We start from the raw sequence: 27,823 nt of genomic DNA, 5'->3' as shown, positions 1-27,823 counted from the left end.
GAACGTAGGCAATGAGGCTTATGTAGGTAGTATCTGGTAGTATCGTAACTTAGTTGTATCGCATTTGAAAGGTCGTAGTCGATCCTACTGGGTGCTTTAAGGTTAGTTTCCACCGCCCGTAAGCAGGCGAAGTCACATGACCTCCGCGCGGGGTCACCTTATCGTGGCTGCCGACCTGACCTGACCTCCGGTACCCCTGTCCACAGTGCGACTGAGGCGCATCGGCAGGGCCTGTCGCAACTCCACTGCCGGCTTCGTCCGGCGCCAGCTGCCGGTGTAGACGGCCGCGTTCAGCGCCGGCGCCCCGGGCGTCCGTTGGGCGCACCCAGTCCGGCGCCCGCGGGGCGCACCCAGTCCGGCGCCCCCGCGGGCACCAGCGGCGAGCACCCAATGCGGCGCCCCGGGCGTCCGTGGGCGCACCCAGTCCGGCGCCCGCGGGCACCAGCGGCGAGCACCCAATGCGGCGCCCCGGGCGCCCGCGGGGCGCACCCAGTCCGGCGCCCCGGGCATCAGCGGCGAGCACCTTATGTAGTGGCTCCTCCTCTCGCTTGGCTTCTCTCCGCGGCGGTGGCGACCGGCCACCGGGCCGGCCGGCCGCCCGTGTCGAGAGCGCGCGCTCGCGCCGCCCGCCGGCCGCTTTCCTTGTACGATGCGCCGCCGTCGGGCGATGTGACTTGATGTTTTTACTTTTTACACATACTTTGCCGGGTGGTATAGCTGACGTGGGCCTTGTTTGGATGCGCGGACTCCCGGGCAGAAGCCCCATTTTACAGAGGACTCCGATGACACGTAGTCGCCGATGCAGCCTCATATTTTGTTTGCGAAATGAAAGTTTAGGACCTAGGTGCTTGTCCGAGTGGAATGGTATTTATGGATTTATTTGTATCAAATAAAATGTGCAAAATTGAATTTGTGTACTATCGTGCCGTGTGCGGTGACTGACAATGGTTGGTTGGATGAAATGCTGTTGGTATGTCGTGTAGGAAACGTATGTCACGGTAGTTCAGGATCGTGCTTCTAGCGTTCAATGTCGTCTGGTTACTCCATGTTGTTACCCCTGCTCTCGGGAAGCTCGGTACCTTCGTTTTCAACGTTTGTGCTGGAATGTGTCGAGACGTCGTTGGCCTAGCTGGTTAATCGCTGGATTGGGTGTCCTAAATGCAGTAGGTACACCAGTGAACCGAGTGAACTGATGGCATTTCAATGTAGTACGACTTACACCATCGCTCAGCAAGAAAATGGCAACAACAGGATACCACAAAGGAACGATCACACGCAGAAAACAACTAGAATTGCGTGACATAGCTTCGCACAGCCCAACTTCAAACACAAATGTAGGTAATGTTCGCACTGGAGCCGTGACGCATACGGGCTCGTGTGTCTTGTTCATATCGAGATCAGGAAGCCAACCTCGATGGGGCGGCGATGTCGCAGAACTTCACGCGGCCATCAGATGTTGTTGGGCGACTGTGGAACGCCGGGCGACGCGAACAGCTTGGCGAGCAGCGAGGTCTGGCGCTGGCCGGTCTGCTGGGGGCTGGTGGCCATCGGCAGACTGTCGCCGCCGCCGGCCGACGCCGCCAGCTCGAACGGCCGCGACCGGCGCACCACGTCCATGTAAGGGCTGCAGGAGGGCGCGGCCGCCGCCTGAGGCGAGTCCCGACACATGGGCCGCGAGCTCACCATGCCGCTCAGGAAGCCCGGCGAGTTGCGGGGGCTCTTGCGAGCCTGCATCCCAATCAGCTGCTGCTCCAGCTGCTGACAGCGCTTCTCCAGCTGCTGGCACCGCGCTTCAAGCTGACTGTTTGCGCGAGCGTTCAGCTGGTGAGCACGAACTTCGTTCCGTAAATGCTCCATGAGTCGCTGTCTGTGGCCGTTCTGGAAATCACTGACGGTCTGCATTTTCTGCGCGGCTTGTGTGAACGATGCTAAACAGCGGCGCGCCAGCTCCATCGGGTTGGTGAAGAACACCTCTACATCTGGCTTCATTTTCGATGACAGCGGTATCATTTTGCAATTGGACTGACAAACTTTACATTTTTCGTTGGCGCAAGCCATGCAACATTGGGCACAGAACACATGACCGCAGCTGGTAAGCAAAAACCGGCGCTTTTCTTGACCACGCTGCCCGGGCTGGACGTAACAGCCATTACAGTGTATCCAATCCATTCCTTGAACTATAACAGGACAGGTCAGATCCTGATCAGATAGGTAATGTGTTGGTACCTGACTCTACGCTATAAGGACCACACGTAACTTCCAAGGACCGTGAGTTGTGACCGAAAACGTTCTCAGTCCGGCAACATTCACTTTGTCTTGGATTCTTTCTTTCCCTTACAAATTACAGTACGTTTCCTAGCAGCTGAAACGTGAGGTTCCACATGTAAGACCGATAAAAGTGACTCTACCATTTATTTACGCCCTATGAAAATGGATCAAATATTTGCATACGAGTATTATGCTTGTTTACAAACGAATGTTGGCTCTCATAAATGGAAGCAAATAACCTTCCCATGAAGGTAATGCCATTTCCGTTGCCTTTTACCATAAAACCGTGCCTCATCGCAAAAAAAATGAAAGCATTATCAGCGAATATAAGTATGACAGAAAATATTTTTTCAGACTTTCAAGATGTTTCACAACTCAGTAGGCCTAAAACTCAGCTATCGAGTGGTTATCGATAATTAATTGTAAAACCAAAACGAAGGTAAAACTTCATCGTGTGATGTGTAATAAGTGCCATATCATGCGGCGTTCATGAAGCTTTTGAGACGCTCAACAAAGCTCTATTTTAAGGGTGACTTCACATTACTGCAGAGATGCTACCTGAGCGGTACTTAGGTAAATGGGGCACGTGCTAATTACTGAACAGTGCTAATTAGTTTAGGTGCCATCCTATTGTTACTAACGGGCATTTAAGATGATTTGGTCATCGTTCTAATACATGTTTCACGAACGAGGAGTTTCTTCATGACCAAATCATCTTAAAATGTAAACTTTTAGTAAAAGCCGGCTATTGATTCTTATGAGACAAAATGGTGATCGTGACCTGCTCAGTGCCGTCATGCGAATTTCGTAGTGACGATGTATCGGAAGCCCTAGCCATCGCCATCCTCACCAATCATGGCCTAGCTCACCAATCCAGATCGGAGACTGCTCGCGCGCCCGTCAGACAAGGACCAAAGCTCGAGCGCCCGAGAGTGGATGTTGGCGTCACCACCGAAGAATGGAACGTGTTTGTTCGGCGGTGGGATGTCTTCCGGACAGGGTCTGGGATAGATGACGCATCAGCGCCATCGCAACTCTTCCAATGTGCCAGTACCGAGCTTGGCGACAGCATGCTGAAAGCAAATGCTTCAGTCGTGAATGGGTCGCTGTCCGATGTGCTCGAGTGCATGCGGTGTCTAGCAGTGATCCCTGTCGCTCTTGGAGTCTTGCGCTCAGAACTGCTGCAACTGCGACAGGAGCGCGACGAACCTTTCAGATCGTTCGCTGCGAAGGTACGCGGTAAGGCTGAAACGTGTAACTTCAAGGCTGACTGCAAATGCGAGCGTCAGGTGGACTATACCGATCACGTGATCCGGGACGTCCTTCTGAACGGAATATCGGACTGCGACATTCGGCGCGAGGTGATAGGCGATCGCACAATTCACTCAATGGCCGTAAATGACGTCATCGCGCTGGTGGAAACCAAAGAAATGGCCCGCAACGCTCTTCCCCCGTCGATGTCAGCGGTATCGACCCTCCGACGGCAGCGCAGTGCCCCAGAGCCTCAGGTGTCGACACCTGTCCCATCTGCTGCAGATCGGACGAGACAGGTCAACTGTCCAGACTGCAACAAACGCTATTGCGTGTTCACTGAAGGCCCTCGTGGGTGGAACGCAAAACCTCACCCTCGTTGTCTGGATTGTTTCCGTGCAAAACGTCGAGATAAACGCTCACCGACGGCCCAGCCTCAGACTGAGCTTGCCGCACAGACGGTAGAGACCGACACGGTCTCTCAGATGACCACTGAAGAAGCCTGCTCAGTGGGCCGGGAAGCACAAAAAACAGGACGGAAGAAACCTTCACACCGGAAGAACACTGTCAATAGCGTCGTCCTGGACCACCATATCTTTAACAAAGGAGAATGGAAGAAAGCACGTTTCCGTGACCACCCCCGGGTCAACATAACGATCTCTGCTGACATGTCCGCCAAGCACCGACCTCGGGCTCCCCCGGATCCATCGGTCCGGGCTCAGGTATCTGCAGTAGCAGACACAGGTGCGCAGTCTGACTTGTGGTCTCTTAAAGAGTACTTGGCCCACGGGTTCTCTCGGGACAGTCTGTTCCGTGTCAAGCTCGGCATGTCCGCGGCCAACAGATCGCCTATCCCGATAGAGGGTGCGTTCTTCGCAAGGATAACTAGCCACACCTCTGGGGGAGAAGTCACCACCTGCCGCTCGATGATTTACGTCAGCAACGCTGTACATTCAATGTATCTCTCATATGAGACCATGCTAGAGCTTGGCATGCTGTCGGCGGACTTTCCTGCCGGGGGTGCTAAGTCAAAAGCCAGTGCAGAAAGAGGGACACTGGGCACTGAAAAGCAGGGCCTAGCCGCGCCGGACAGAGAGGACGGCATCTCAACTCCATCCCCCAGCACATTACGCTCGGTCAATGGTGGATGCAACGTGACAGAGACGGTCGGAGAAGCGCCCTGCTCGTGCCCACTACGTACGTCAGTACCGCCCCGACCAACCTCCCTACCGTTCGATTGCACACCAGACAACAACGAGCGGATGGCGGCCTGGTTACTGGATCGGTATAGCGCGTCCACTTTCAACACCTGTCCCCATCAGCCCATGCCATGCATGGAGGGCCCACCGCTAGAAATCCACATGGACCCAAACGCCACTCCACGGACGTGTCATACCGCGGCTAACATACCTCTGCACTGGCAGAAACAGGTCCATGAAGATCTACTCAGGGATGAAGCACTGGGTGTCATCGAACGTGTCCCCTACGGCGAACCAGTGTCATGGTGTCATCGGATGGTCATTACTCGGAAGCATGACGGATCTCCGCGACGAACGGTGGACTTGTCACCTCTGAACAAGTTCTGTCGTCGAGAAACGTTCTCTGCAGAGTCTCCGTTCCACCTAGCCAGGCGTGTCCCCGGTAACACGTGGAAGACAGTGACAGACGCATGGAATGGCTATCATAGCGTCCCACTTCGAGAGACCGATCGCCACCTCACCACGTTCATAACGCCGTTCGGCAGGTGGCGCTACACCCGTGCACCTCAGGGTTTCCTCTCGTCTGGAGATGGATACAACCGCCGTTTCGATGCAGTGTTGTCAACGTTCCAACGGAAGGAACGATGTGTCGATGACACCATCCACTACGATTCCAACCTGGAGGAGCACTGGTGGAGAACGATCGACTTCCTCACTCGTGTGGGAAAAGCTGGCATAGTCCTCAACCCAGAGAAGTTTCAGTTCGCCAAGCGGTCAGCTGACTTTGCAGGCTTCCACATCTCTGAAACGGACATCGAACCGCTACCAAAGTACCTCGATGCTATCCGGGACTTCCCAACGCCAACGTCAACCACTGACGTAAGAAGCTGGTTTGGTCTCGTGAACCAGGTAGCCAACTATGCGCAGCTGCGCGATGCCCTTGCATTGTTCAAGCCATTCCTCAGCCCACGCCACAAGTTTGTGTGGTCTCCGGAACTGGAAGAGGCGTTCCAAAAATCAAAAACAGTCATAGTTGATGCGATCAGACACGGCGTCAAGATCTTCGACGTGACAAAGAAGACGTGCCTGCGTCCTGATTGGTCCTGCCGAGGGATTGGGTACTTTCTCCTCCAGCAGCACTGCAGTTGTCGGTCAGACTCGCCCGACTGCTGTCCGAATGGCTGGAGAATCACCCTGGCTGGCTCCAGATTTCTGACGTCCGCCGAGCAGCGGTACGCACCCGTCGAAGGGGAAGCACTCGCCGTCGCTTGGGGTTTGGAACAAAGCAGGTTCTTCACCCAAGGCTGCGATGACTTAGTCGTCGCTACAGATCATAAGCCCCCGATCAAAATCTTCGGAGACAGGACCCTTGACGAGATCACGAACAGCCGACTGTTTCGGTTGAAACAGCGCACTCTGCCATGGCGATTTAAGATCATGCACCTGCCAGGAAAATCAAATCATGCTGCCGACGCTGCCTCCAGGAACCCAACTGCGTCTCAATCTACGAGTGGCTCAGAACTCAGCGCACAGGATCTGGTGGAAGTCGCATTGACTGAAGCAATTCGTCACGAAGCTCGCGACATGGCGCTCCCCTGGTCGCTCATCGCAGAAGAGACGACCAAGGACGCTTCCTGGCGTCATCTCCTCGACATGATCGAGAGCGGACATTGGATCGACCGTGTACAAGATCCCACAGTAGCCCAGCTCCATCATCTCTTCGACTCCCTCTACGTGGAAGACGGCGTCATCCTCTACCAGGACCGAGTTGTCGTCCCCCCAGCTCTGCGCCATCGTGTATTGGCCAACCTCCATTCTGCTCACCAGGGCATATCAATGATGGAGCAGCGCGCGCGCACCATTGTATATTGGCCAGGCATGTGCAAAGATATCCGGGAGACCCGCGATCGCTGCACCGACTGCAACCGTAACTCACCGTCGCAGGCTGACACGCCACCCATCCCATCACCGCCACCATCGACACCATTCGAGGCTGTCTTCGCTGATTTCTTCGACCATGGTGGTCGTCATTACTTGGTCGTGGGCGACCGTCTTTCTGGATGGGTAGAAGTATTCGGGTCGACCTCGGGAACTGTCATGGCAGGCGCTTCTGGCCTCATCAGCCACCTCCGAGCCTTCTTCAGGACGTTCGGTGTACCGGAAGAGATCTCTACGGACGGTGGCCCAGAATTCACGGCAAGCTCAACCAAGGAGTTTTTCAGCACCTGGGGTGTTCGGCATCGTGTTTCGTCGGCCTACTTCCCCGTATCAAACGGCAGAGCTGAAGTCGCGGTCAAGACGGCAAAACGCCTTCTCATGTCAAATACTGGTCCCAACGGCTCTCTCAACCAGGACAGTTTTCTCCGTGCAATGCTGCAGCTGAGAAATACCCCTGACCCGGACTGCAACGTCTCGCCGGCACAAATAGTCTTTGGTCGGCCCCTGCGTGATGCTTTCTCATTCGTCAATCGACTTGAGAAGTTCTCCAACCCGAACATCCGCCCCATCTGGCGAGATGCTTGGGCAGCAAAGGAGGACGCACTGCGAGCACGCATGACACGCACAACCGAAGAGATGACCAAGGGATCCCGCCCGCTCCGTCCTCTCTTAGTCGGCGAACATGTCTTCATTCAAAATCAGCATGGCTCCCACCCAAACAAATGGGATCGCTCAGGCGTCGTCATGGAAGCCCTGGGGCATGACCAGTACTGCGTGAAGGTGGACGGCACGGGTCGCATCACGAACAGAAATCGTCGATTCCTAAGGGCATTCCAACCGGCGACACTCAGTATCGGACCTCGTGCCCCGGTGACTGGACGCAGACTGGAGGCGCCCAGCAGCCTGTCGACGCCAGTCATCCACCCTCCCGACTCACCCGAGACACGAAGGGTACAGTCTGAGCCAGAACGTCACACCCAGGACACGCAACTGGCTCCGACTTTGAGCCCATGCTCAGGTCCAGTGGTAACGGATGCACAGCGTCCACCAGGGAATGCTGAACTCCCACCAGCTGACACCGTTCGGATCCCACCGGGACCACGGCGCTCCGCACGCAAGTTCAAGCCCGCGAAGTTCTACGAGCCTGAGACAGGATGCTGGAGGGAGCGCACCGGGTAGCTGCTACCTTGGGAGCTGCTACAGTTTGGTTAAATCGTTCAGGCTGTTAAGTTCGTTCATTACCAAATACCAAGCCACTTTTGACTTGACACTAACGAACTGGGGGGGATGCAGAGATGCTACCTGAGCGGTACTTAGGTAAATGGGGCACGTGCTAATTACTGAACAGTGCTAATTAGTTTAGGTGCCATCCTATTGTTACTAACGGGCATTTAAGATGATTTGGTCATCGTTCTAATACATGTTTCACGAACGAGGAGTTTCTTCAATTACAGCCCTAGTAAATAAAAATTGTAACAAACTTGGTAGTTTTTTGGTTATGAATTGCATTAGAATCAAGATCAGAATAGCAAAACTGTAGAAGAGAATTCTTTTATCAAACTCAAGTTCAAAGAAACAGTGTATTTACGTTAGTTATAAAACAAACATTAGGTCAACGACCGCTGCTGAATTTCTCCCAACTTGTCGATGTGAACGTAACTTAAGATTTTCATCGAGGTTGAACACAAAACTGAAAGTTTAGTTCCTCGCCTACTTCCGGGTGCATATTTACGTCTGGACAACGAGTTGCGGGGAAAAGTGCTGATTGTGTTGCAGTTTTAGGAGCCGGTGATTAGGCTGGATTTTTGGGTTACTTTTTCGTTCCGATTCATGTATTTCATAGTGTTTGGCTTTTGAATATTTTAGTTCTTTCAGATAAATATTACTTGCCTTACAACTTTTGTAAAAAGGTTTCATTTTTTATAAGCCGACCTTCTGAGTCCTAAAAATACATCACCACTACAATCATTGTAAACAAACAAATGGAGCACCACACTTGGCTCTGTTCCAAGGCGCTTTTTAAGTTTATCTGGTGGTTTCCGTACTCTTGTACGTCGTTTTGTTGGATGTTTTCAATCCCTTAAGATTGACTTATATCATATTTAAGAAGCATGTGACTGAATACAATCCGAAGTATCCAGGAGGCTGACAGAGGTCCTGACTACTGAGTGATATCAATATCAAGTTGAACAAGTTATGAAATTTTGGTTGATAAACGCAAGTTGATCGGGCTCATATATCAGCAAGAAAAAGTAAAATTAAAAGAGCTTATTGTCCAAAAACAAGCTAAAATTTTGCAGACCTTGGAGCAATACTGAAGAGCACGCTGAGCAGGATCATGCCAGAAAATGTTGACTGACGAGCACATATTGATGTATTGGTATGAATATTGAATGATAACTTACAACAGCAAGATAAATTAGTGCTAACTATCAAGTTAAAATCTAGAATGAATGGACTTGGGCAGTTTTACTATGCTTAGATGCTATGCAGATTGTAATGTCCATCAGATACTCAGTGTCTGGCAAATGAAACATGCGATCATTCCATTGCTACTGGAGGAGACAGCTTGGATCACTAAATCCACTTTATGTTGATTTTGATGTTAATCATCATCACTGTATTTCTTGAAAAAAGGATTGTAGTAAAATTTAAAATTGACAATCCATGCAACGATGTGATCATATTATGTGTTCATAGTCATTCGTGATAGTCATTATTGGTCCAATATACAATGGCAAAGCTCTCAGTCTCAGCGTTTCTTCCTGTGGATGGCCAGCAGTGACTCAGAGCTTAGAAGTATTAGTTTTCTTCACAGGGCTGGGATAAAAAGTACTGAGGGTAATCTTCCACCAAGGAACTCTACTTTGACATGGTATGAGATGTAGGCACAAGTAGGTAGGTGCTCAGTTCCTATAGTCAGTAGTTGTGTATGTTTAGTCGGGCTAGCTTAGATCAGATTGTTAGATTTTTAATTTGCCAAATGTCCATAAAAATGTGACCTGAGCAATGAGCATACCTGAACCTGACTAACCTGACAGCTGACCTAACCTCAATCATCACACATATTTGCAGCCTACCCAAGACCTGCATGGCAGTAGCACCAAGTTATAGGTAGGTACTCACCCTAACTCAATCTTACCTGCTAACCTTCAACTTGCCAAAAGTTAGCTCACATTGCCAAGCTGTGTCCAGGGAAACAGTCAACTGAGGAACTGGCTCATTGGGTGGCTGGTGTGAATCTGTACATTTAAAGTGTTTCTTCTCTGGAGCTGCGCTGCACTACTGTACGTCATGTTAGATGCTCAGAAAATGTGGGAAATGATTACTAAGCTACTTTAGTGCTTTGTTAATGCTCGAGACATGAACAAGTACAGATCCTGCAGGGTACAGCTATGAGTTAGGTGCTAGGTGAGTATGTTATGTGAATGTGCTGTTCCCTGTTTGACCATAAGTATACAAACAAGCACAGGGTCACAGTTATATTCAATCTCCACATAAACATACAACAAAAGCGGCCATATAGCCTAACTCCGAACACACCACAGATAACTTAAGCCTTTGAAGGCACAAAAATGTTTTGATTAACAGGACAGGTTTACAATATATCCTCTGTCCTGGGGGATCTTGCTGCCAAGTTGAGGTATGATGACTGAACTTCAGGATAAATCAACCTTTTCTTAGCCACTGCTTATATATGAGAAAGACCAAATGCTTGTTTGTTTTGATTTACAGGACATGTATACAATATATCCTCTGTCCTTGGGGGATCTTGCTGCTAAGTTGAGGTACGATGACTGAACTTCAGGATTGATCAACCTTTTCTTAGCCACTGCTTATAAACGAGAAAGACCAAATGCTTGTTTGTAAACTGCGTTGAAAATTTAATGATCCACCTTCAATTCTGACATGAAGGCACAAATGAAGTAGTTTCCTCTCCTTTTGGAATGCAAAAATCAAAATATTTAATAAATTTTAGTGGATGGACAAGAGCAATTAGCATAGCTTTCCCTCAAGTTAACTTCTGGCAATGTTGATGAATTACACTGACGCTTATTCGCTTCATATTTTGTAACAAACGCGCTAAAACTGCAATATAACAGCACTATATGCTTCTTGACAAAATGCAATAGTATTAAAAATTTAGCTCTGATGGCATTCATTCTTGGTGGAAACGTAATTACAAAATATTTTGTAGTAACTATTAAATTCCTGCCGAAAACAGTGCACGGTTTAAAAAAGAATCATTCCAATGACGGTCCATTCTTGCGGTCCTGAAATCGCCACTATTTCCGGCCTCTCCAACGCAACTCGTTGTCCAGACGTAAATATGCCTTCCGGGTCGTGTGCAAGTGTACGATTGAGTCCCGGGTGTGGTTCAGGGTAAAAGTAGTGTTCTTTGGCTTTTCTACTAATTTTACATATTGGCTAACTGCTAACTATATTGACCTTTATAAACTGGTTAGCACTTTGCACATACAAGCACAGCCAGTTTCTGCGGTGCCATCTCAATGAGGTAAGTTGAATTTAACTGTTAACTTTTCCAGTCCTGTTGACATATAAATGTGTGCATAATATTTTCTTATACATCAGTATGGCCTTCTAATGATGTCTCTCATAAGATGATTTGCCTAATGGCATTTTGTAATGGCTGACTAAATTAGCGACTGAGCAACCGAGTGGTTTTGGTTTGGTTACTATTTTAGCATGTTGTTATTTCTTGGGTTTTCATTGGTTGGGTTTTCATGTTCTGTAAGGTTGACTAATGGTAGACCAAGAAACTTCGGCAATAAATTCCTTATTTGGCAAAACTGGCTGCATGATATTGCTCATAAACAAAACAGCAACCAAACAGTGTTGATGTTGGCCAGTTAAGTCATGCTTTGGTAAGAGTGGTTAGTTAGCTTGGTCTAAAAATTGTCAATACGATTAAATGTGTGCCACATTTTCTTAAGGCACATTGACATGACTATCAGGTTATGTGCATGTTATACATATTAACTAATTTCTGAAGAGGGGATGGTAAATATTTACATAAGGTCCGATTGACTGTTCAAGCATAAATTTTGCATATTCTTATATTATTTGACATTCTGAATCCAGATATCATACTTACGTGCGGCGGAAAAATCAAAAAACACAAAAATAACAACCTGTTACACCCCTTCATACCACGATACATACCCACGTGCACACACCAACGACGCGAATGAATGTAGGGAAAAACGCCACCGTTTCAGCGCTGCCATATGAAGTTATTTTGCTGCCATTTTTGGGGAAATGTTGGGAACCGGGGTTTATGGGTGGGGAGGGAATCAAATACGATAATCAATGAAAGTGACGTCAAAATAACAAAACACGAAAAAAATGGTAAAATCATAAACTAACCTAACCTAACCTAACCTAACCTAACCTACCCTAACCTACTGATTTTTGCCTACCGGGGATAAGGAAAAAGTTACTTGCAGGAATAGATTGCAGGCAAGAGTAAATCAAATATTTTTAGGTTAAGTGGTCATGCATCAGGCTTCAGGCCTTCGGCCTGAAGCCAGATACATAACCACTTAACCTAAAAATATTTGATTTACTCTTGCCTGTAATCTCTCCTAAGGCATCGCCTTCGGCACTGCACTGCTCCGCCACGGGTATTATTATGACGTCACTTTCATAACAAAATCGAATAGCGTAATGTTAACACTCAGCCTTTGAGTTTATTCATTCGATCCTTTCCACGTGGCGCAAACGGCTGGTGGAGTGCGATAGTGGCCGGTGGTGACGGTAAATATTTTACAGGTGCTTTAAAACTTGGTTGCGCCATGAATAACTATCAGATATGAAATCAGGAGGCCAAAATACATCGTGTGGTATGTTTGTTATAATCACTTTGGCGATCGGACCTTATGTATATAAATACCGAGGGGATGTCCACACCTGTACTTGATTGGTGTGTTGTGTCTGCTTCAGTGGATGCTTGTGAGTAAGAGTGAATGTTACTGATTGCATGGTAGGGGTGGAGTGAACTGTGAAGTAGAAGTGTCTAGCTAGCATTGAGACAGTTCATAAGCTTGTTGAGAGGGTGTCCGTGCCTCTGACAATGATAAATGGTGGCCATGGCAGGCAGTTCCAACTGTTGATGACTCTGACCAACAATGGGTGTTGATGGATGTTAGTGATGTCCATTTGTGATCTGGGTAGGATATCTATATGATGTAAATGTGACTTAACAATTACATCCTGAATCATTACAGAGTGTTTGATAAGCTCTACACTGGTTGTAAAGGTAGAAGGTGTACATAAGTATTTGGTGTACATAAGGTGTACATAAGTCACATAAGTGTACATAAGCCATACAAGGTGTACATAAGTCAGCTTTCAGTTCTAAGCACCCAGCCCTGTTAGCAACAAGTATTATAATTGCATGGTATATGGTATTCCATAGGTATCAATTTTCACACTTCTTGCTAAAAAAGCATCATCAAACCTTGCCTAATCAACCAAAAGCATACATAATTTCAACTTACATGACCTTTACATAACCACAACACTTACATTATAACCTACTTGATGCCCTCTCAAGGCCTGACACCTATCTGACATTGCAGCTTAGATGGACAGGTCGTTTTATTGAAGTTTGCCAGTGGATCATGCTGCCACCTAGACACTTGCAATATTCACAAATCAAGGCTACAAATTTTAAGAGACAAACCAGGTGCTGGATGTATGCTCAGCTGCTGGGTTATTAATGTCACATATTTAATTAATAGTGAGAACCTAGGGGCTAGGAAAACCTGGGGGCTAGGCCATAAGCTACTCATTCAACAGTTATGAATGAATTTATATAGATAACAATAAATAGGTGGGTATTTTCTCATGACCAAAGGACAGGTAACAAAAACACCTCCCCATATTGAGTTCATGAGTCATGATATTCTGGTCATCCAAATGCACAATGCCCACACCCACACCATGTTCTGAAGTTACTGGAACCCAAAGGCCAAGCCTAGCTGCTGTGAAATGCCTTGAGCAAATGACAAGTTTGAAGGAAGGTAGATGGGCAGGTCCTTTTAATGATAAACAGGCATGGTAGTTCCAAGCTGCAAAATATGTTACCTGCCTAATTTTGATCAGATCTTGTGGGATTCAGCAATACAGGTGGTGATGTAACATTGTCAACAATCGTTTTGCAACAGAAGCTTGACTTGACATCCAGTATACCAACAAATATTTTCTGACAATGTTAACCCTCCATTAATGTGAACTTACGAAGTTGGGCAAGCTATGGCATTTAAAAGTAATGGTTTTGGGAAAGAGTGGTGCAAAGTGAAACGTGGATATGAGCGTGATGTTGGGTATTATCCAATCGTTTTTCTGATCAGACCACACAACTCTTTATCCCCCATCTTTTCATTGTCAGCTGCTCCTGATCTCTGTTTACCCACTCCAGTCTGAGCTCTTATCTTGAGCTACTGGCCACCCTTCTGATATGTGTTGTACGCCACGCGTCACCACTCACCACAGTATCATCGAGGGCTAATGGTGGCATTTCTTGCCTGATAAAAGACGCTAGACAAATGTGAACTCGTATGAGTCATGAACTCCTATCCTAGCATCTAGAGTTCCACATTCATGGCTATCATGTGTCTTCTACCACGTGGGATGATCGTGCTATGCAAGTGACACCTTGCAAGTTGTATTAAAATAGTAACCACCGAGCATGAGAGGTGTCTGCGTCGGAAAAGTAACAAGACTTGTAGGATTTTATATTTACTGGATAGGGACTTGCTTGACGTGCGTCTTTTGTTGCAGCTGACGGCGCCACCGGTTGAAGCTGCCACCTGTCAATAGGCGCTGTCTGGAGGGCCGAGTGTGAGTCTATTCCCCCGGCCGTGGCGGACCTCCGCCGGGCCATGAGCGCCGTCTGAGCAGAGTGCCGCCGGTGTAATACGTTCGGTGCTCCGCGCGCGCCACCATGCCCGTCTCGGACGACATTCTGCCGCGCTACCAACGGCTGCCGGGCGGCAACGGCGGCCGGCCGTTCCGCTGCCGCGAGACGCACCTCTTCTTCGCCATCGGCGCCACCATCCTCATCATCTGCTTCGGCACCATCTTCTTCATGCCGGACCTGAGCGAGAGCCTGCGGCGCATGGAGAGCCTGAGTCGGGTGCAGAAACAGGTGCGCGACACGGCCGAGGGCTTCCTGCTGCCGCCGCCGCCGCACGCCGAGCCGGACGCGGTCGGCGCCGCTCCGCCGCGGCACGCCGGCCAGATCGAGGACCCGCACCTGGCGCAGGACCGGCAGAAACTGTACGAGAAGGTGCGCTCGGCGGGCGGACTGCCGCCGCCGCCGCTCGCCAAGCCGCGGCAGGGCGCCGCCGCCGCCGACGCGCCTGCCGACGCCGGCGATGCCGATAATGTGGATGTGGACGAGCCGCTGCCTGCGGCCGCGGCGGCCGCCGTGCCCGGCGCGGGGACCAACAAGCGCGCTCTGCCCGAGGGGGAGGACAGCGACCCCGTGATGCGCCAGCGGCGGGATACGATCAAACAGGTCAGTCGGTGCACACTGCACACGGGGCGGGGAACGACCGGATGCACTGCGCTCCAATGGGTTCCTAGTCGGATGGTGTATGGGTGGGTGGGGCGGAAACGACACACAGCTGCACGGGGCAGGACGTCCGCCATGGCCCCGTCACGTAACATAATGCTGTTATTAGGGATATGAATAGGTGCATAGTGATTTTCCTGTCAGTCAGCAGCATGGACCATTTGAGGCACACTGATGACATCACGGGCACTGAAAGCTGACATCCGCTGTCCTTCGAGAGGAAAGCTAAAATGCCTGACAAAATCGTCGTCGAATTGGGAGTATGCCAGTCGCCGGGCTTGTTTTAGATATAACTATTATGAATGGTGGGACTGCTTTCATATTACGCAAAAACATGCAGTCTTGCATGTTTCAAAGCCGACGAAAACAATGACTGTGCAGTTATGCGTGCAGTGTATGCCATTCTTCATTGATCATGCGTGCACGGTGAGCGTCTCACATTACCTTCAGTTGGGCGGTAAACATTTATGAGGAACATGGTTTTGATGCCTGCTTGGGCTGGTGGTTTGCTGGAATTATTCGCACTACCCGTTGATAATTAACATTCACGACAGAATGTGACACGACAGTTGATTGCTGAGCGTCTGAGTGTAGCAACACAATATTGATTGTATCTTTTTGCGATTAAACGCTAGCTAGTTTTTGCATTGCTTACTTCCACTTAAAAGACAACTCAGGTAATAGTTAAAACACTATTTTTATAGATTCTTTTACTTTTGAATGTGTTAACTCGTTTTCTCTGAGGATTTAGTTTTGGTTTTTGTCGGTATCCGGATTAAATGTCTCATATTTCGTAATTAATGCTGGCCTTGCCCCGGGATTCCAGACAACGTAATTATGGAAGTCGCGTGTGGTATGCAGTATCTGACAAATGCCATATAATTCCTTGTGTAAACTGGGTTAGTGATGTTTTGGCAGTGCCCTTGAGCCCAAAGGTAAAGATACGTGGAGGGATTTTCCTATCTCCTGGCCCCGCCGCCTACTAGAAGTGGTAGCATGCTGCTAAGAAGCTGACTGCTGAGCGATAACAGCTCTGTAAAGATTAGGATACGATTAAATGGGAGAAGGTTCCTTCGTGTCGTACTGCATGGATACAATATCAGTCCCTTGATAGCCTTCGTTATTTGTTTTCAGCAGGCTCCGGGGATATTTGACTTCGTCGCCAAAAGTTCAGCTATTTGTTAATAAGGAACCGTTTGCTCTTATTTTGGTTTAAGTAGCCTATGCCATTTTGCTCAAGGCTTAATGGAGTCTAAAGCTAGATAATTGAGTCCCAGCTTCAGTACACGGACCACAGGTTTGCATCGCCGTCGCCGTCGCTGTCGCAGGGCTTCCGTGCTCGTCGCAGTCCCCATGACAGGTCCTTCGTGAGCGTCACAGTCCCCGCGACAGGTCCCCCGTGCTCGTCACAGTCCGCGCGACAGGTCCCCCGTGCTCGTCACAGTCCGCGCCGCATGTCACAGGCTCACATCCCTGTCACTCCCTCCACAGGCCACAGCCGCGCGCCTCTGCCTCCTGCACGCCTTCGGCTTCCATTGTGTGCGTCGGAGCTCGTTACTGACACCACCTGCCCCGCGCCCTGTATAACGAGCTCTGTCGGTGATACCGCTATCTATTCCGAGTGTATTCATGAATGGCGCACGCTCTTAATTTCCCTGCATATCGCCGTGGGAATATAGGTTATGGTAGCGATGGTGATTAGAGTATTATCGCCGCATGCCTCCCAAGGTCGGCTCTCGGAAGCCCGCGGCTGTATCAGTGCCTATTTACCGGTACGTGACTCGCGTGACCTTTGTATCCACAACACACACAAACAGCCAGGGGGATAGCCGTCAGTCGTATTGATAAGTCGTGACTCATTTCACACACATAACTTAAGACTCACTGACCCTCGCTCATTGTCACCCACAGATGATGCAGCACGCGTGGAAGGGTTACGCGACGTACGCGTGGGGCTCCAACGAGCTGCGACCGGTGAGCAAGCGCGGCCACTCGGCGGGCATCTTCGGCAACCGTCCCATGGGCGCCACCATTGTCGACGCCATGGACACGCTCTACATAATGGGCATGGACGCCGAGTTCGAGGAGGGTCGCCGATGGATCGCCGATCACCTAGATGTCAGCAAAATGGTGCGTGTGGGGGATCAGGGAAGGCGGGGGAGGGGTGCAGTGGTTGTTCAGCTGTGCTGTGGCAGGCCGTGCTCTGTTGTTGTTGTTGATGATGATAGTCGTAGTGTAATAGGTAGGAGGTATTGTTTGGTGGGCGGAAGGTGCATCTCTGATTCATTAGTCCTAATTCCTACCTATTGCCTTATATGTAGACTCTGCAATGTAGCAACCAATGCCTGTTTTGCAGTCACTTTAAAGAACAGGATGATTTTGATGCTCGTGGTGGTATCCCCGCACCGCCGAATTAAAGCTGCTATCAGGACATGAAGCTGCAGATCTTGGGCATCGCCTTCTTTATCGTCCCAAGTTCCGTTCCAATCCTAGGCTGCAAAACACCACACTTCATCCAATAATCACGACACTTTATTTTGATCTCCGCGAGTTAGCTGTGTGACGTGGCTGAGCGGAGGCAATTGATTGAGCCTTCAACGCGCATCCGCGGCCGCGGCGGGCCCCTCTGCCGGTCGCCGCAGTGGCTGGAGAACGCTCTGGCGGCGCCACACTGCCGGGACTGTACATCACATAACGGTGGTGTTTATGGCACAACTCCTCCCGGGGCCTATTGTGGATGGAGTTTTTGGATTGGATGTGGTATTGGACGGGCAATAGCGGTTTTCATGACTGGGATGCCGTGATGGGTGTGACAGTCGCGGTAACTGTAGAATCAAATTGAAGGTGTGGCGGGTGTAGCGGTAACCTTGTATTTTTTTCGAGTACGTCATCAGCTGAGTGATGATGGTGATGATGATGATGATGAATTGGGGTTTTTGGGCGCCCGGACTACAGTGGTCATCGGCGCCCATCAGCTGAGTTTGAATGTTATGCCGAGCGTCATATGCAACGGTAGGTAACCTCACTTTAAATTCCATATTTCATTTATCACTAATGTCAATCTGGCCAGTTCATAGTTCGCGTTATCGCTCACATAAGCGGCCTTCCCCGCTGGCCGCTATCTCCCTCTCACCACCCATCTATCTCACCCCGTGACATCACTATGACGTCATCACCGTGTGACCGCGCCCTCCGGCAGGACTCTGAGGTGTCCATATTCGAGATGAACATCCGCTACGTGGGCGGCCTGCTCTCCTGCTACGCGCTCACGGGCGACACAATGTTCCGTGACAAGGCGCTGGCCATCGCGCACGCCATGCTGCCCGGCTTCAACACGCCCACAGGCATCCCGTACAGCCTGGTGGTGCCCACCACTGGCGTAAGTGGCGCGCGCGCCGCGGCGCTTTAATGACGCCTCCTCGTATTGATCGATACATAGAGCGTAATGTGTGATGGCTACCGAAGTTGCAGCTGGTTGAGTGCTGCTCATTCTTTGTTGTGTATCGATTTGGAAACTCTGGGTATGTGCATATGGAACACAATCTCGCTAATGCACTGCCGACTGCCAAGTCACTTTATTTGTGGTAGATAAGTCAATGACTTGCTTCCAGTCTCACTCGCAATGTCCATATGACGTCTTGATCAGTTAGCAAGTGTGCTAAAAGCAATATTTGGTCTTTGCGTTCTTAAGTGTGCCTGAGCTTTCCGCTATACATGATATTCCCCATACGTTTACGTCCTCACTCGACCCACCTAACCCATCTATTCTGGCGGTTTTGCTGACAGCGCGCCAAGAACTACGGCTGGGCGTCTGGCGCTAGTTCGATTCTCTCCGAGTTCGGCACTTTACACATGGAGTTCAGCTATCTCTCCGACGTCACTGGAGAGCCAGAGTACAGGAAGAAGGTGGAGCGAATCCGACAGGTGCTCAACGGCCTGGAGAAGCCCAACGGACTCTACCCCAACTACCTGAACCCCAAGACGGGCAAATGGGGACAGCGTGAGTACAGGGGAGGCGGGCCTGGAATGGCGCAGGGGTGGTTTTGGTTTAACGACTTGGAAGTGACTGACCGACTATTTTGTGTACCAGTTGCTTTTATCTGACCTCTTAGTTTTGTGCTTGAGGCTGGCTGTATACGTTTTACAGCGGGTGGGTGTTATGCTCGAGTTATCAGTCGGATGCGGCTATTTTCATTTACAAAAAAAAAAAAAATGATTGCGAAAAATTATCCCATGTCGTAGGTGCTCCATGAGTTGCCCTGAGCGCTTTACCTTACGGCTGCCTACTATATGATTTTCCGGTCAGATAAAGCTCAGTGTCAATGTAAAGCTCACGACTTTTTTCAACCCCCCCCCCCCCCCCCCACACACACACACATGACACACACCTACACCCACGGTCGTCACTCCCTCACCCCACCCCACTGAACTCCCCCCGTCTTCCACAGGTCACGTGTCGACGGGCGCGCTGGGCGACTCGTTCTACGAGTACCTGCTGAAGGAGTGGCTCCGCTCCGGCCGGCGAGACACCGAGGCCCTCACCATGTTCAGACACGCCATCGGTAACATCACCGAGCGAATGCTGAAGAAGTCCAAGCTGTCCGGCCTGACCTACCTGGCCGAGGTGCAGTATGAGCGGCCCAACCACAAGATGGACCATCTTGCCTGCTTCATCGGTGAGCGAGCACTTCGGGGGGGGGGGCATTGTGCTATGTTTTATTGATTCAAGAGGTTTGTTTGTTTGTTTGTTTTGTTGGGTTAGGCCCTTTCGGTCTGATGAGACCATTTCAGAGCCGGAAGGATGATAGGATTTAGGGGAGACATTGGTCTGGGCAGGCACCCTAGTGAGTCACCGGGGCTGAGCCCGTCCCGAAAGACAGGCCGACCAGCCCCAAGGTACTCACTGCACCCGGCTACGGGGTGCGTTCCCTCGGGAGCAGCGGTGCCGCTCCAAGGGAGCAGCCCGCATGAGATAAAGTTGCCTGTCCAGCCCGGAGTGGGGGTTGCGGCGTGGATGAGAAGGATTTCAGTTTCCTGACGATAGAAGCACGGAACGGTGGTCTTTTCAAGAGGTATTGCTAGCGATTTTTATGGTAACATTTTGTTTAACAAGATTCTTGTGATCAATTTTATGGCATAACGCTGCATTACGAGTGATACAGAAACGGTACCTAATCCCGATTGGATCGATTCCCATCCATGAACACTCGTCTTTTTGTTATGGTTACCTTATCGGTCAACAGATAACCGTCATCCAGACCATCCGTACTTCCTTTGTGTAGCTGCCCGCTATTTGTTGTTCTTATGCTGTCTCTCTCATAACTACGCCCTTTTTATTCCTGCCGTCCAGCCCGTCTGCGTCTGACTGTTTTTCATCCACTCCTTTTGTGTTTTGTTTTGGTTAGGCCCTTTCGGTCTGACGAGGCCACTCTTTTTGCATTCATTATGGCAGTCTATACATGCCGCATTCTAACGGTGACAAGCCCCGGTGCATCTCACGGGAAGCGTACCAGTTTCCTTTCCCCCGGTGAACTCTCACCGTCGGGTGACTGACGGTACAGGTGTCCTATGCACTCCCTGGTGGCAGCCTCGTTTCCCAATATGGGTCGGTATGTGTTCACTTTCTGTTGGTGTAACACGCGACAGGACCCCAGTCCGCTGGCGGTCGCCACTCTCCGGTCGGCACGCGGTGGCCTGTGTCGATATTGGCTCCGACCGGTACACACGCGACCCATTAGTCGGGTCAATGTGGCCATGACTCCGCGCCGTACGACCGGCGGCGCCCCTCTCATACACGGACCCGGCCGGGCCGCCCTCCCGGCGTGGCGTCAGCACTGCTAAAACTATGACCGTTCAGGCGCCCGTTGGCGCATGGGCTGTCGTTTTCCCGGTCATTATAAACTTCGTGACTGTGCACCCCTGTCATTTCATTTCCACCTTTACGGGTTGTTTATGGGTGGCTAGTGACGCAGTAGTAATACGTAGACCGTAGCTGTTGTGATTGATGACCGCGGCCGCCGGTCAGGTTAGGCGAGTGTGCGCCGGCCGATTCGTTGCCCGCTCCCGGTGGGCCTGTGTTTGCCCGCGGGTAACCCCTGGTCGCTCTATCGACTCGGCACTGAGTGGACCGGGCGGTGGCGTGACCCGGCGCCCCCCCCCCCCCGCCCCCCGCCGCCGGCCGCTCGCGTGCATGGTGTGACGACTAACGGACTAACGGATCATCCGGGGATGGCCAGATGGTCATAGCTTGATGGCCTCGGTTTGAATCAAGTGATTCGCGAACAAAGCTGGCAGATTGCATGTCGTTTTGATAACATTTGAAAGACGCATTTTTTACCACCTGCCATTATTATTGTAGTAAAGTCCAATCTAAACTGATACATTCTGCTTGTGCTTATGCCTGGTCATTTGAGGTTAATGTAATAATCTTTCCTAAAACGGGGTGTCATAGTGAAGGACATGGTCATTATGCCGTTATAATGCAGTTCGCTGCTTGTGCTTATGCACGTGCGATGGTCCTACTGGAAACGCCTAAATGCCTCCGTTGCCTGCAGAGGTTCATGGTCCACTGAACAGAACCAAGAGTTTCCTACCCCGAATAGGCCCAGCATGATCTCAGCAGTAGGCGCGCCTAAACCCCAATAAAAGTATCCACCCTGAGAAACAACAAGCAGCCCAGATATTCGGCCCATTGTTGCATTAGCCGTCCATTTTTTTTTTCATGCAACTATGCCCATCCGATTCCCAAGCCTTACATCACTGTGTGCCACACTGACTTCCGAAACCGGACGTATGGATGATAGCTGCTCCTGGCGCGCTCGGCCAGAGACCGGATCTCCCTTCCGTGGCCAATCTGGCGCTGTGAGAAATCTAGCGGAGCCGGGGAAGCACTGCGCACTTGATTCGGTGCCAATGTGTTGGTATAATGGTCATGTGTTATGTAAGCATTAGCAGGTCAGGAGTCAGGACCTTCTTACTTCCCTCCCGAGTCGAGATGTATCCACGCCGTGCGTTTGGCGCTCTGGTTGCGTCCCGGTGCTGGTGTTTGAGCATTCGCCAACTATTCGTAATTCGTAGGTATCTGATGTCTGTTCGCTGCTATGCTGGTAGCATAACGTGCCAGAAGCTGATGTCGTTCAGGCCAGTGACCTGTGCGCTTTTGTAGCTGATGTGTGTCTGCTTCTCCACAAGGTGGCCTGTACGCACTGGCCGGCGTCACGGACAAGAACAAGGACTCGGCGCGGTACATGGAGATTGGTGCGGAGATCACCAACACGTGCCACGAGTCCTACGACCGCACCGCCACCAAACTAGGACCGGAGAACTTCAGGTAAGACCGGCGTCCGCCAGGGGCTCTACCGGCGGCCCCGCAACGGGCGCACTTGCAAAGTAATGAGTTTCGTGATTGGGATATCCATTAGCTCTAGAATCAGGGTAGCTGGTGCACTTTACTTATTCTCTTGTCGCTAGGGTTATCAGTGTGGTGTATTCTGTTATTGCCTTAATTTGCTTTATCCAACTCCAACTTATGCCTTGCCGGCCTGTTCGTGCATCAACGATCCCGGCCTGATTGCCAGTCCGACTTTTTTTCTGCCCCTCAGTTACCCTTGACAACTGATGTCATTTTCCGATACGTCACCGATCTAGTACGACAAGAACTAAACTCTTCCTTCCTCCTGATCAGCGCCTACCTTTCCTTTGTCTTCCTCCTCTGCCTCCAGCTAACCTCTGTTCCATTCTACCACTTTATCTGCTGACCGCTGCCCTCCGTCACCACAGGTTCTCTGACGCCATCGAGGCGAAGGCCATGAAACTGCAGGAGAAGTACTACATCCTGCGTCCGGAGGTCATTGAGAGCTACTTCGTCCTGTGGCGGCTCACGGGCGACCCCAAGTACCGCGAGTGGGGATGGGAGGCCGCGCAGGTGCGTTCAGATGGGGCTGGGAGGCTACTTTAGGGATGAGCGGATGGAGATGGGTGCCCAGATGGGACTGTGAGGTAGGAACTAGTCAAATGACACTGTGAGGTCGTCTTGAGATGTGGGTAGGGCATAGTCCGAGGATGTCTAAGTGGGGCTGGGTGGGATGCTGAGGTCACGAGTTTGTTCATTGAGTGTGACTCTTGATGAAGCAGCGCTACACTTGTCTTGTTCCAATGCTCATCGTCTCAGTGATGAATGGACGTTTCGAATACCTTAGCAACAACAACAACAACAACAAAACACATTTATTAGACATAAAATGGAAATAAGTAAATAGTCCAGGTGGTGGTGCAAAAGCTGATGCTTAAATCGAGGCACCACCACCTGGTAACGTAAACAGAATAAATGAATATGGTACAATCCAGGGCCGCGGAGAGTCAGGTCGGCTGCCGCGACAGTTTGCATTGATAAGCGGTGATAGCGGGCCGGCGCCAGTCCACCGAGACGGGGCTATATCAGTCTGGAGGTGTTTTTGAGGAAGGATTGAAAGGCAAGGAGAACCTGAGGTGCGTTTTGCTTTGTCGTGTTGTGTCCGTGTAGAAGTGTGTCTAATTTCATGGTGTCTGATTGGTTGTTGAAATCAATGTTGAGGTGTGTGGATACTTGTGCAAATAGTGTGGACCTCGTCAGTGCGTAGTGTGGGCAGTGAAGGATGAAGTGTTTTGTGTTTTCTTGTGTGTAGTCACAGGCGCACTCGGGGCTTGTTACTTTTTGTATAGAGTACTGGTGTGCGTTTAACTTGGACATCCCCAGTCTGATTTGTGTGTGCAAAGTGTTCCCAACCTTAGTTCCTAGTGCGTTGTAACTTGTAGTGTGGGGGCTGTGGTGTGCCGAGTAGTTGTTTAATGCTTTGTTTGAATTTTTCATCTCTTGGCAGTTTCGTATGTGCGTAGGCAATTGGTTCCAGTGCAGGGATGTTTTGGGAATTAAGGATCTCTGGTAGCAGGATTTTGTAGTTCGCGGGACTGTGTGGTGGTTTTGATTTCTGAGATTTCGTCCTGCCGTGCGCCCTCTCTCCTCTGGGATCATGTTTGTAATGTAGTTTGGTATGCGAGGTGTATTGTCTTTGATCTTTTTGTATAGAAAAAGCCTGTGGATTTTTCGTCTCGTCTTCAAACTGTCCCAACCGAGTTCGTCTCTAAGTTTGTCTGTGGATGTCCGATGTAGTGTGTTCGTCACGAGTCTAGCGGATCTGTTTTGTAGTCTTTCCAGTCTTAATTCGTCGTGTGCAGTGATGTGTCCGTCGTAAATGCAGTCACAATAGTCGAAGTATGGTCGCACGTAGGTCTTGTATATGGTGTTAAGTGTCTGTCGTGGAAGGAATTTCGCAATTGGGTAGAGGGGGCTGAGGGCGATGTTTATTTTTTGAATGATTGTGGTGACGTGGGTCTTGAAACGCAGGTCTTCTGATAGAGTTAATCCCAGATGCTTATGAGTGTCCGTTTTTGATATTAGTTGCCCATTGAATTGAAGTTGAGGTGAAGTATAGTTATTTCTTATGCTGAATGTCTGAGTTATGGTTTTTGATGAACTAAAAGTAATGGCCCATTGCTGTGCGTACTGCTCAATTGTGTTAAGGTCTTCTTGAAGTGAAAGTTGTGCTTGTGTCATGTTGTCGGGTGTGTATGATGCGTATAATGATATGTCGTCTGCGTAAAATAGGGCGGTGTTTTTTCAGTTGTCCAGGGAGTCCGTCAAGGTACAGGAGGGCAAGAAGTGGACCTAAAATTGAGCCTTGCGGGCATCCGGAGTTTAAAGTCATTGTCGTTGAGCATGAGTTCCCTATTCTTACTTTCTGTCTTCGGTCAGTTAGGTATGATTTCAGCCAGTCGAGAAGAGAGCCAGTGATAGAGAAGTCGTTTTCCGCACTTGAACAGGAGACCTTTATGCCAAATCTTGTCGAAATATTTTGTCACGTCTAAGTAAACAGCAGTAAAGTCTTGTCCTTTGTCCAGTGATTTGTAGAGGCTGTCAGTCATGTAGGCTAGTTGTAGTTGCGTGCTGTGGTGAGGCCTGTACCCGCTTTGATTGTCAGAAAGAAGCGAATTTTCGATGAGGTGGTCGTAAATATGTTTGAATATGATTTTTTTCTAAAATTTTAGAGCAGCAACATAGAAGGCTAATGGGTCTGTAATTCTGTGGGTCAGCTGCCGATCCTTTACGTTTGAAAATTGGTGTGACATTGGCTTCCTTCCAAAGATTAGGAAATTTTGAAGTTCTGAGAGACATATTAAATAATTTTGCTAATGGTTCTGCTATGAGAATTGCTATCATTTTTAATATTTTCGTGGGGAGCATTAGTGGGTAGTTTTGCGGCAGTAACTATCGACTGGGATACGCCCTACTACCGACACGCTCGGTATCTCTGTACTACCTCTGACTCCCTCACCGCGCCCTGTCTCGTCCACAGGCTATTGAGAGGTACTGTCGAGCCGAGGCTGGCTACTCGGGTATACAGAATGTGGACTCCACCAGTCCGCGGCAGGACGACGTGCAACAGAGCTACTTCCTCGCAGAAACGCTCAAGGTATGTTCTCTAGAGGGAGGGAGGAAAAAGAGGAATGAGGGAATGTCGAGAGTGGAAAGTACTGTAGATAAAGGTAGAAGGGTGGGGTGCGCAGCTGCACTCAGCACTGTGTAGTTGGCGCCACTGGATTTGGTGGATTGACTTCAAAACATCGTAGCGAACGTTTCTCCTGGGAAGGGGATGCCAGTGCTACATCATTTTGATAATCTGCTCGCTGTGCTGCTAGATGTCGATGGATCTACTAGTGGTGTAACTGATGCTGGGCGGCTGCTACCATTTTGGAATTCGCTCACGGCAAAAGAGTGCGCTCATGTCTTACATTTTATTGGCGTATCTTTTGTAAAATAATGTTGTCTGTAGGCATTCTTGATTCTACAATCCCCAGGTATCCCTTCCTGGTCGTCCCCGACTCGCCGGTTGTAGTCTGACCGCCGCCCCTCCTCCGCCGCAGTACCTGTACCTGCTGTTCAGCGACAACAGTCTCCTGCCGCTTGACCAGTGGGTACTGAACACGGAGGCCCATCCGCTGCCGATCCGCGGCGTCAACCCCTACTACCGGCCGCACGTGGGCGACTAACACCGTGACCAGCTAGCGCCAGTGACCGCCCGCACGGCGGACCAGTCTTCGAAGCGACGCTGAGGCGCCCGGAGGTCGATGGGACGGCTCCGGTAGGCCAGGCTCACTGTTTGGAATTGCCGGGGATCAGTGAGACACTTTCTCATGTGCAACACAAAGTGAGGTAGAAAGTGAGCTTGGTGAGTGTCGTTGGGAGTGAGAGTGAGACGAAGATTGCGAAGACAGACGGAGAGCCGAGCTTTTGAGAGACGTTGGAGAGCGGCAATGGCGCCGAGACGTGTTCGGAGCCAGTGGACGGAACGCCGGCGGGGCGGGTGGGGTGTGCCTGGGAAGAGCGGGTGAGGGGAGAGTGAGGGGTCTGACTAGAGTGTGAGCGTCTGGTCGCGGTGAGTGGACCCCGCCAGCGAGTTCAGGGGTGGCGGTCGGGACAGGACTGGCCGGCGATGCTGATTGGGAGCCAGTGCTGGTTGCTGGGTTTGTGAGCGAGTCACAAGAGACAGATGGAGAGGAGAGGATGGGACGGAGGATTGGGTGTAGGTGCGCTGGAGGGCGTGGCAGACGAGCTGAGCTCTGCTAGCGATGCACGTATGCTTGTGATACTGGACCGAACCCGTAGGTATGTCAGCCCGTGGTCTGGCAGGATTGTCGGTCCGTGTTCCCGAGTTTCATCGGATGGGGTTAAGGGTAGGCGTGGCGCCACTGACTGAACGCTCTAATTCCGGGCCATGACGACAGAATGCCGAACGGCAGTAACGATAGTATTGTTCAAGTTTTCCGATACTGAAATCGTGTTTTCCATTGGAGACTAGGTGCGTGTGGCGTTGGCCAATTGTCCTAAGGTCTTACGCTATTATAGATGGTGTTATAGTGATGTGATGTGCTTCTCTATTTAACCCCACTCGTTCTGGGAAAATGGTCTGAAGTAACTGACTACGAGTGTTCTGGTTCGTTCTGAACCGATGTAGAAGTATGTAGCGCCCTATCGCCTCGCGATATGGGCTGAATTCCGCGGGACTCTGCTCCCGGAGTCCGCCAGCCGCCTTTACAGGCGATTTGAGCGCTTCGCTGGTGTCCAGCCGTCGTCTCCACTGTGTTCTGCGCGTGCTGTGGGCGGGACGCAGTGATATTCTAACTATACGTGGTCGCCTTCCGAGGATTTAGCTGTTGTTGACAAAGCGGCGGGCGCCCTCGTGCGCCGCTGCCGCCGCACGGTATATCGTCTCGCGGTGACTGTTGGGTGTGAGTCGGGCCGACCGGGTCCGTCGATCTGAGCGACGCCAGGTGCTGCGCACCGCGCCGGGCTCAAGCCAGCTCGGACGGCGCTGATAGGTAATTGTTGTTGGAGCACTGTTGGTGTATTGTTCGCACGTAGCGTCGAGCGTCCAGCCGCACGTGGTCACCTGTTTTTATTGCAATAAAACCGTTTTGTCGTGCGGGGAGGCAAGTGTTTCTGTCGGAAGCGCTCCTTTTTCCTGTTTCG

General features: G+C 50.5%; 3 protein-coding genes across 12 annotated transcripts in view; 2 read left to right on the top strand and 1 right to left on the bottom strand.

The window, feature by feature from the left end:
- LOC122392727 (tropomodulin-like) overlaps positions 1 to 909 on the top strand; it is a 38,299-nt gene extending 37,390 nt beyond the window's left edge. For all 10 annotated transcript variants that reach the window (XM_043387952.1, XM_043387945.1, XM_043387949.1 and 7 more), the window contains one exon: positions 207 to 909. Coding sequence is in view for 7 of the 10 variants with exons in the window: in XM_043387945.1 (XP_043243880.1) it covers positions 207 to 280 (74 nt within the window). In the remaining 3 variants the exon portion in view is untranslated. The remainder of the gene's footprint in view (positions 1 to 206) is intronic.
- Positions 910 to 1,449: 540 nt separating this feature from the next.
- On the bottom strand, positions 1,450 to 1,989 carry LOC122392712. Its single transcript, XM_043387920.1, has one exon. The coding sequence runs from the start codon at positions 1,987 to 1,989 to the stop codon at positions 1,450 to 1,452; it is 540 nt and encodes a 179-aa protein (XP_043243855.1).
- Positions 1,990 to 10,997: 9,008 nt separating this feature from the next.
- LOC122392726 (mannosyl-oligosaccharide 1,2-alpha-mannosidase IA-like) lies at positions 10,998 to 27,782 on the top strand. Its single transcript, XM_043387944.1, has 10 exons — positions 10,998 to 11,172; positions 14,463 to 15,201; positions 17,170 to 17,388; positions 18,458 to 18,637; positions 19,045 to 19,258; positions 19,707 to 19,934; positions 22,450 to 22,588; positions 23,038 to 23,182; positions 25,650 to 25,766; positions 26,218 to 27,782. The coding sequence occupies exons 2-10, from the start codon at positions 14,626 to 14,628 to the stop codon at positions 26,341 to 26,343; spliced, it is 1,944 nt and encodes a 647-aa protein (XP_043243879.1). The 5' UTR covers positions 10,998 to 11,172; positions 14,463 to 14,625; the 3' UTR covers positions 26,344 to 27,782.
- Positions 27,783 to 27,823: the final 41 nt, after the last annotated feature.

The sequence above is a fragment of the Amphibalanus amphitrite genome, unplaced genomic scaffold (assembly GCF_019059575.1).
Source record: "Amphibalanus amphitrite isolate SeventyFive unplaced genomic scaffold, NRLGWU_Aamphi_draft 000498F_arrow, whole genome shotgun sequence".
Taxonomy (NCBI): Eukaryota; Metazoa; Arthropoda; class Thecostraca; order Balanomorpha; family Balanidae; genus Amphibalanus; species Amphibalanus amphitrite.
This window is presented reverse-complemented; position numbering and strand designations above follow the sequence as displayed.

Bases quoted from the DNA above. Each gene is read 5' to 3' on its own strand.
- LOC122392712 (XM_043387920.1), bottom strand. From the start codon at position 1,989: ATGAAGCCAGATGTAGAGGTGTTCTTCACCAACCCGATGGAGCTGGCG.
- LOC122392726 (XM_043387944.1), top strand. From the start codon at position 14,626: ATGCCCGTCTCGGACGACATTCTGCCGCGCTACCAACGGCTGCCGGGC. The intron at 15,202-17,169 runs GTCAGTCGGTGC...TGTCACCCACAG, and splicing joins GGCGGGATACGATCAAACAG to ATGATGCAGCACGCGTGGAA. The intron at 18,638-19,044 runs GTAAGTGGCGCG...TTTTGCTGACAG, and splicing joins TGGTGGTGCCCACCACTGGC to CGCGCCAAGAACTACGGCTG.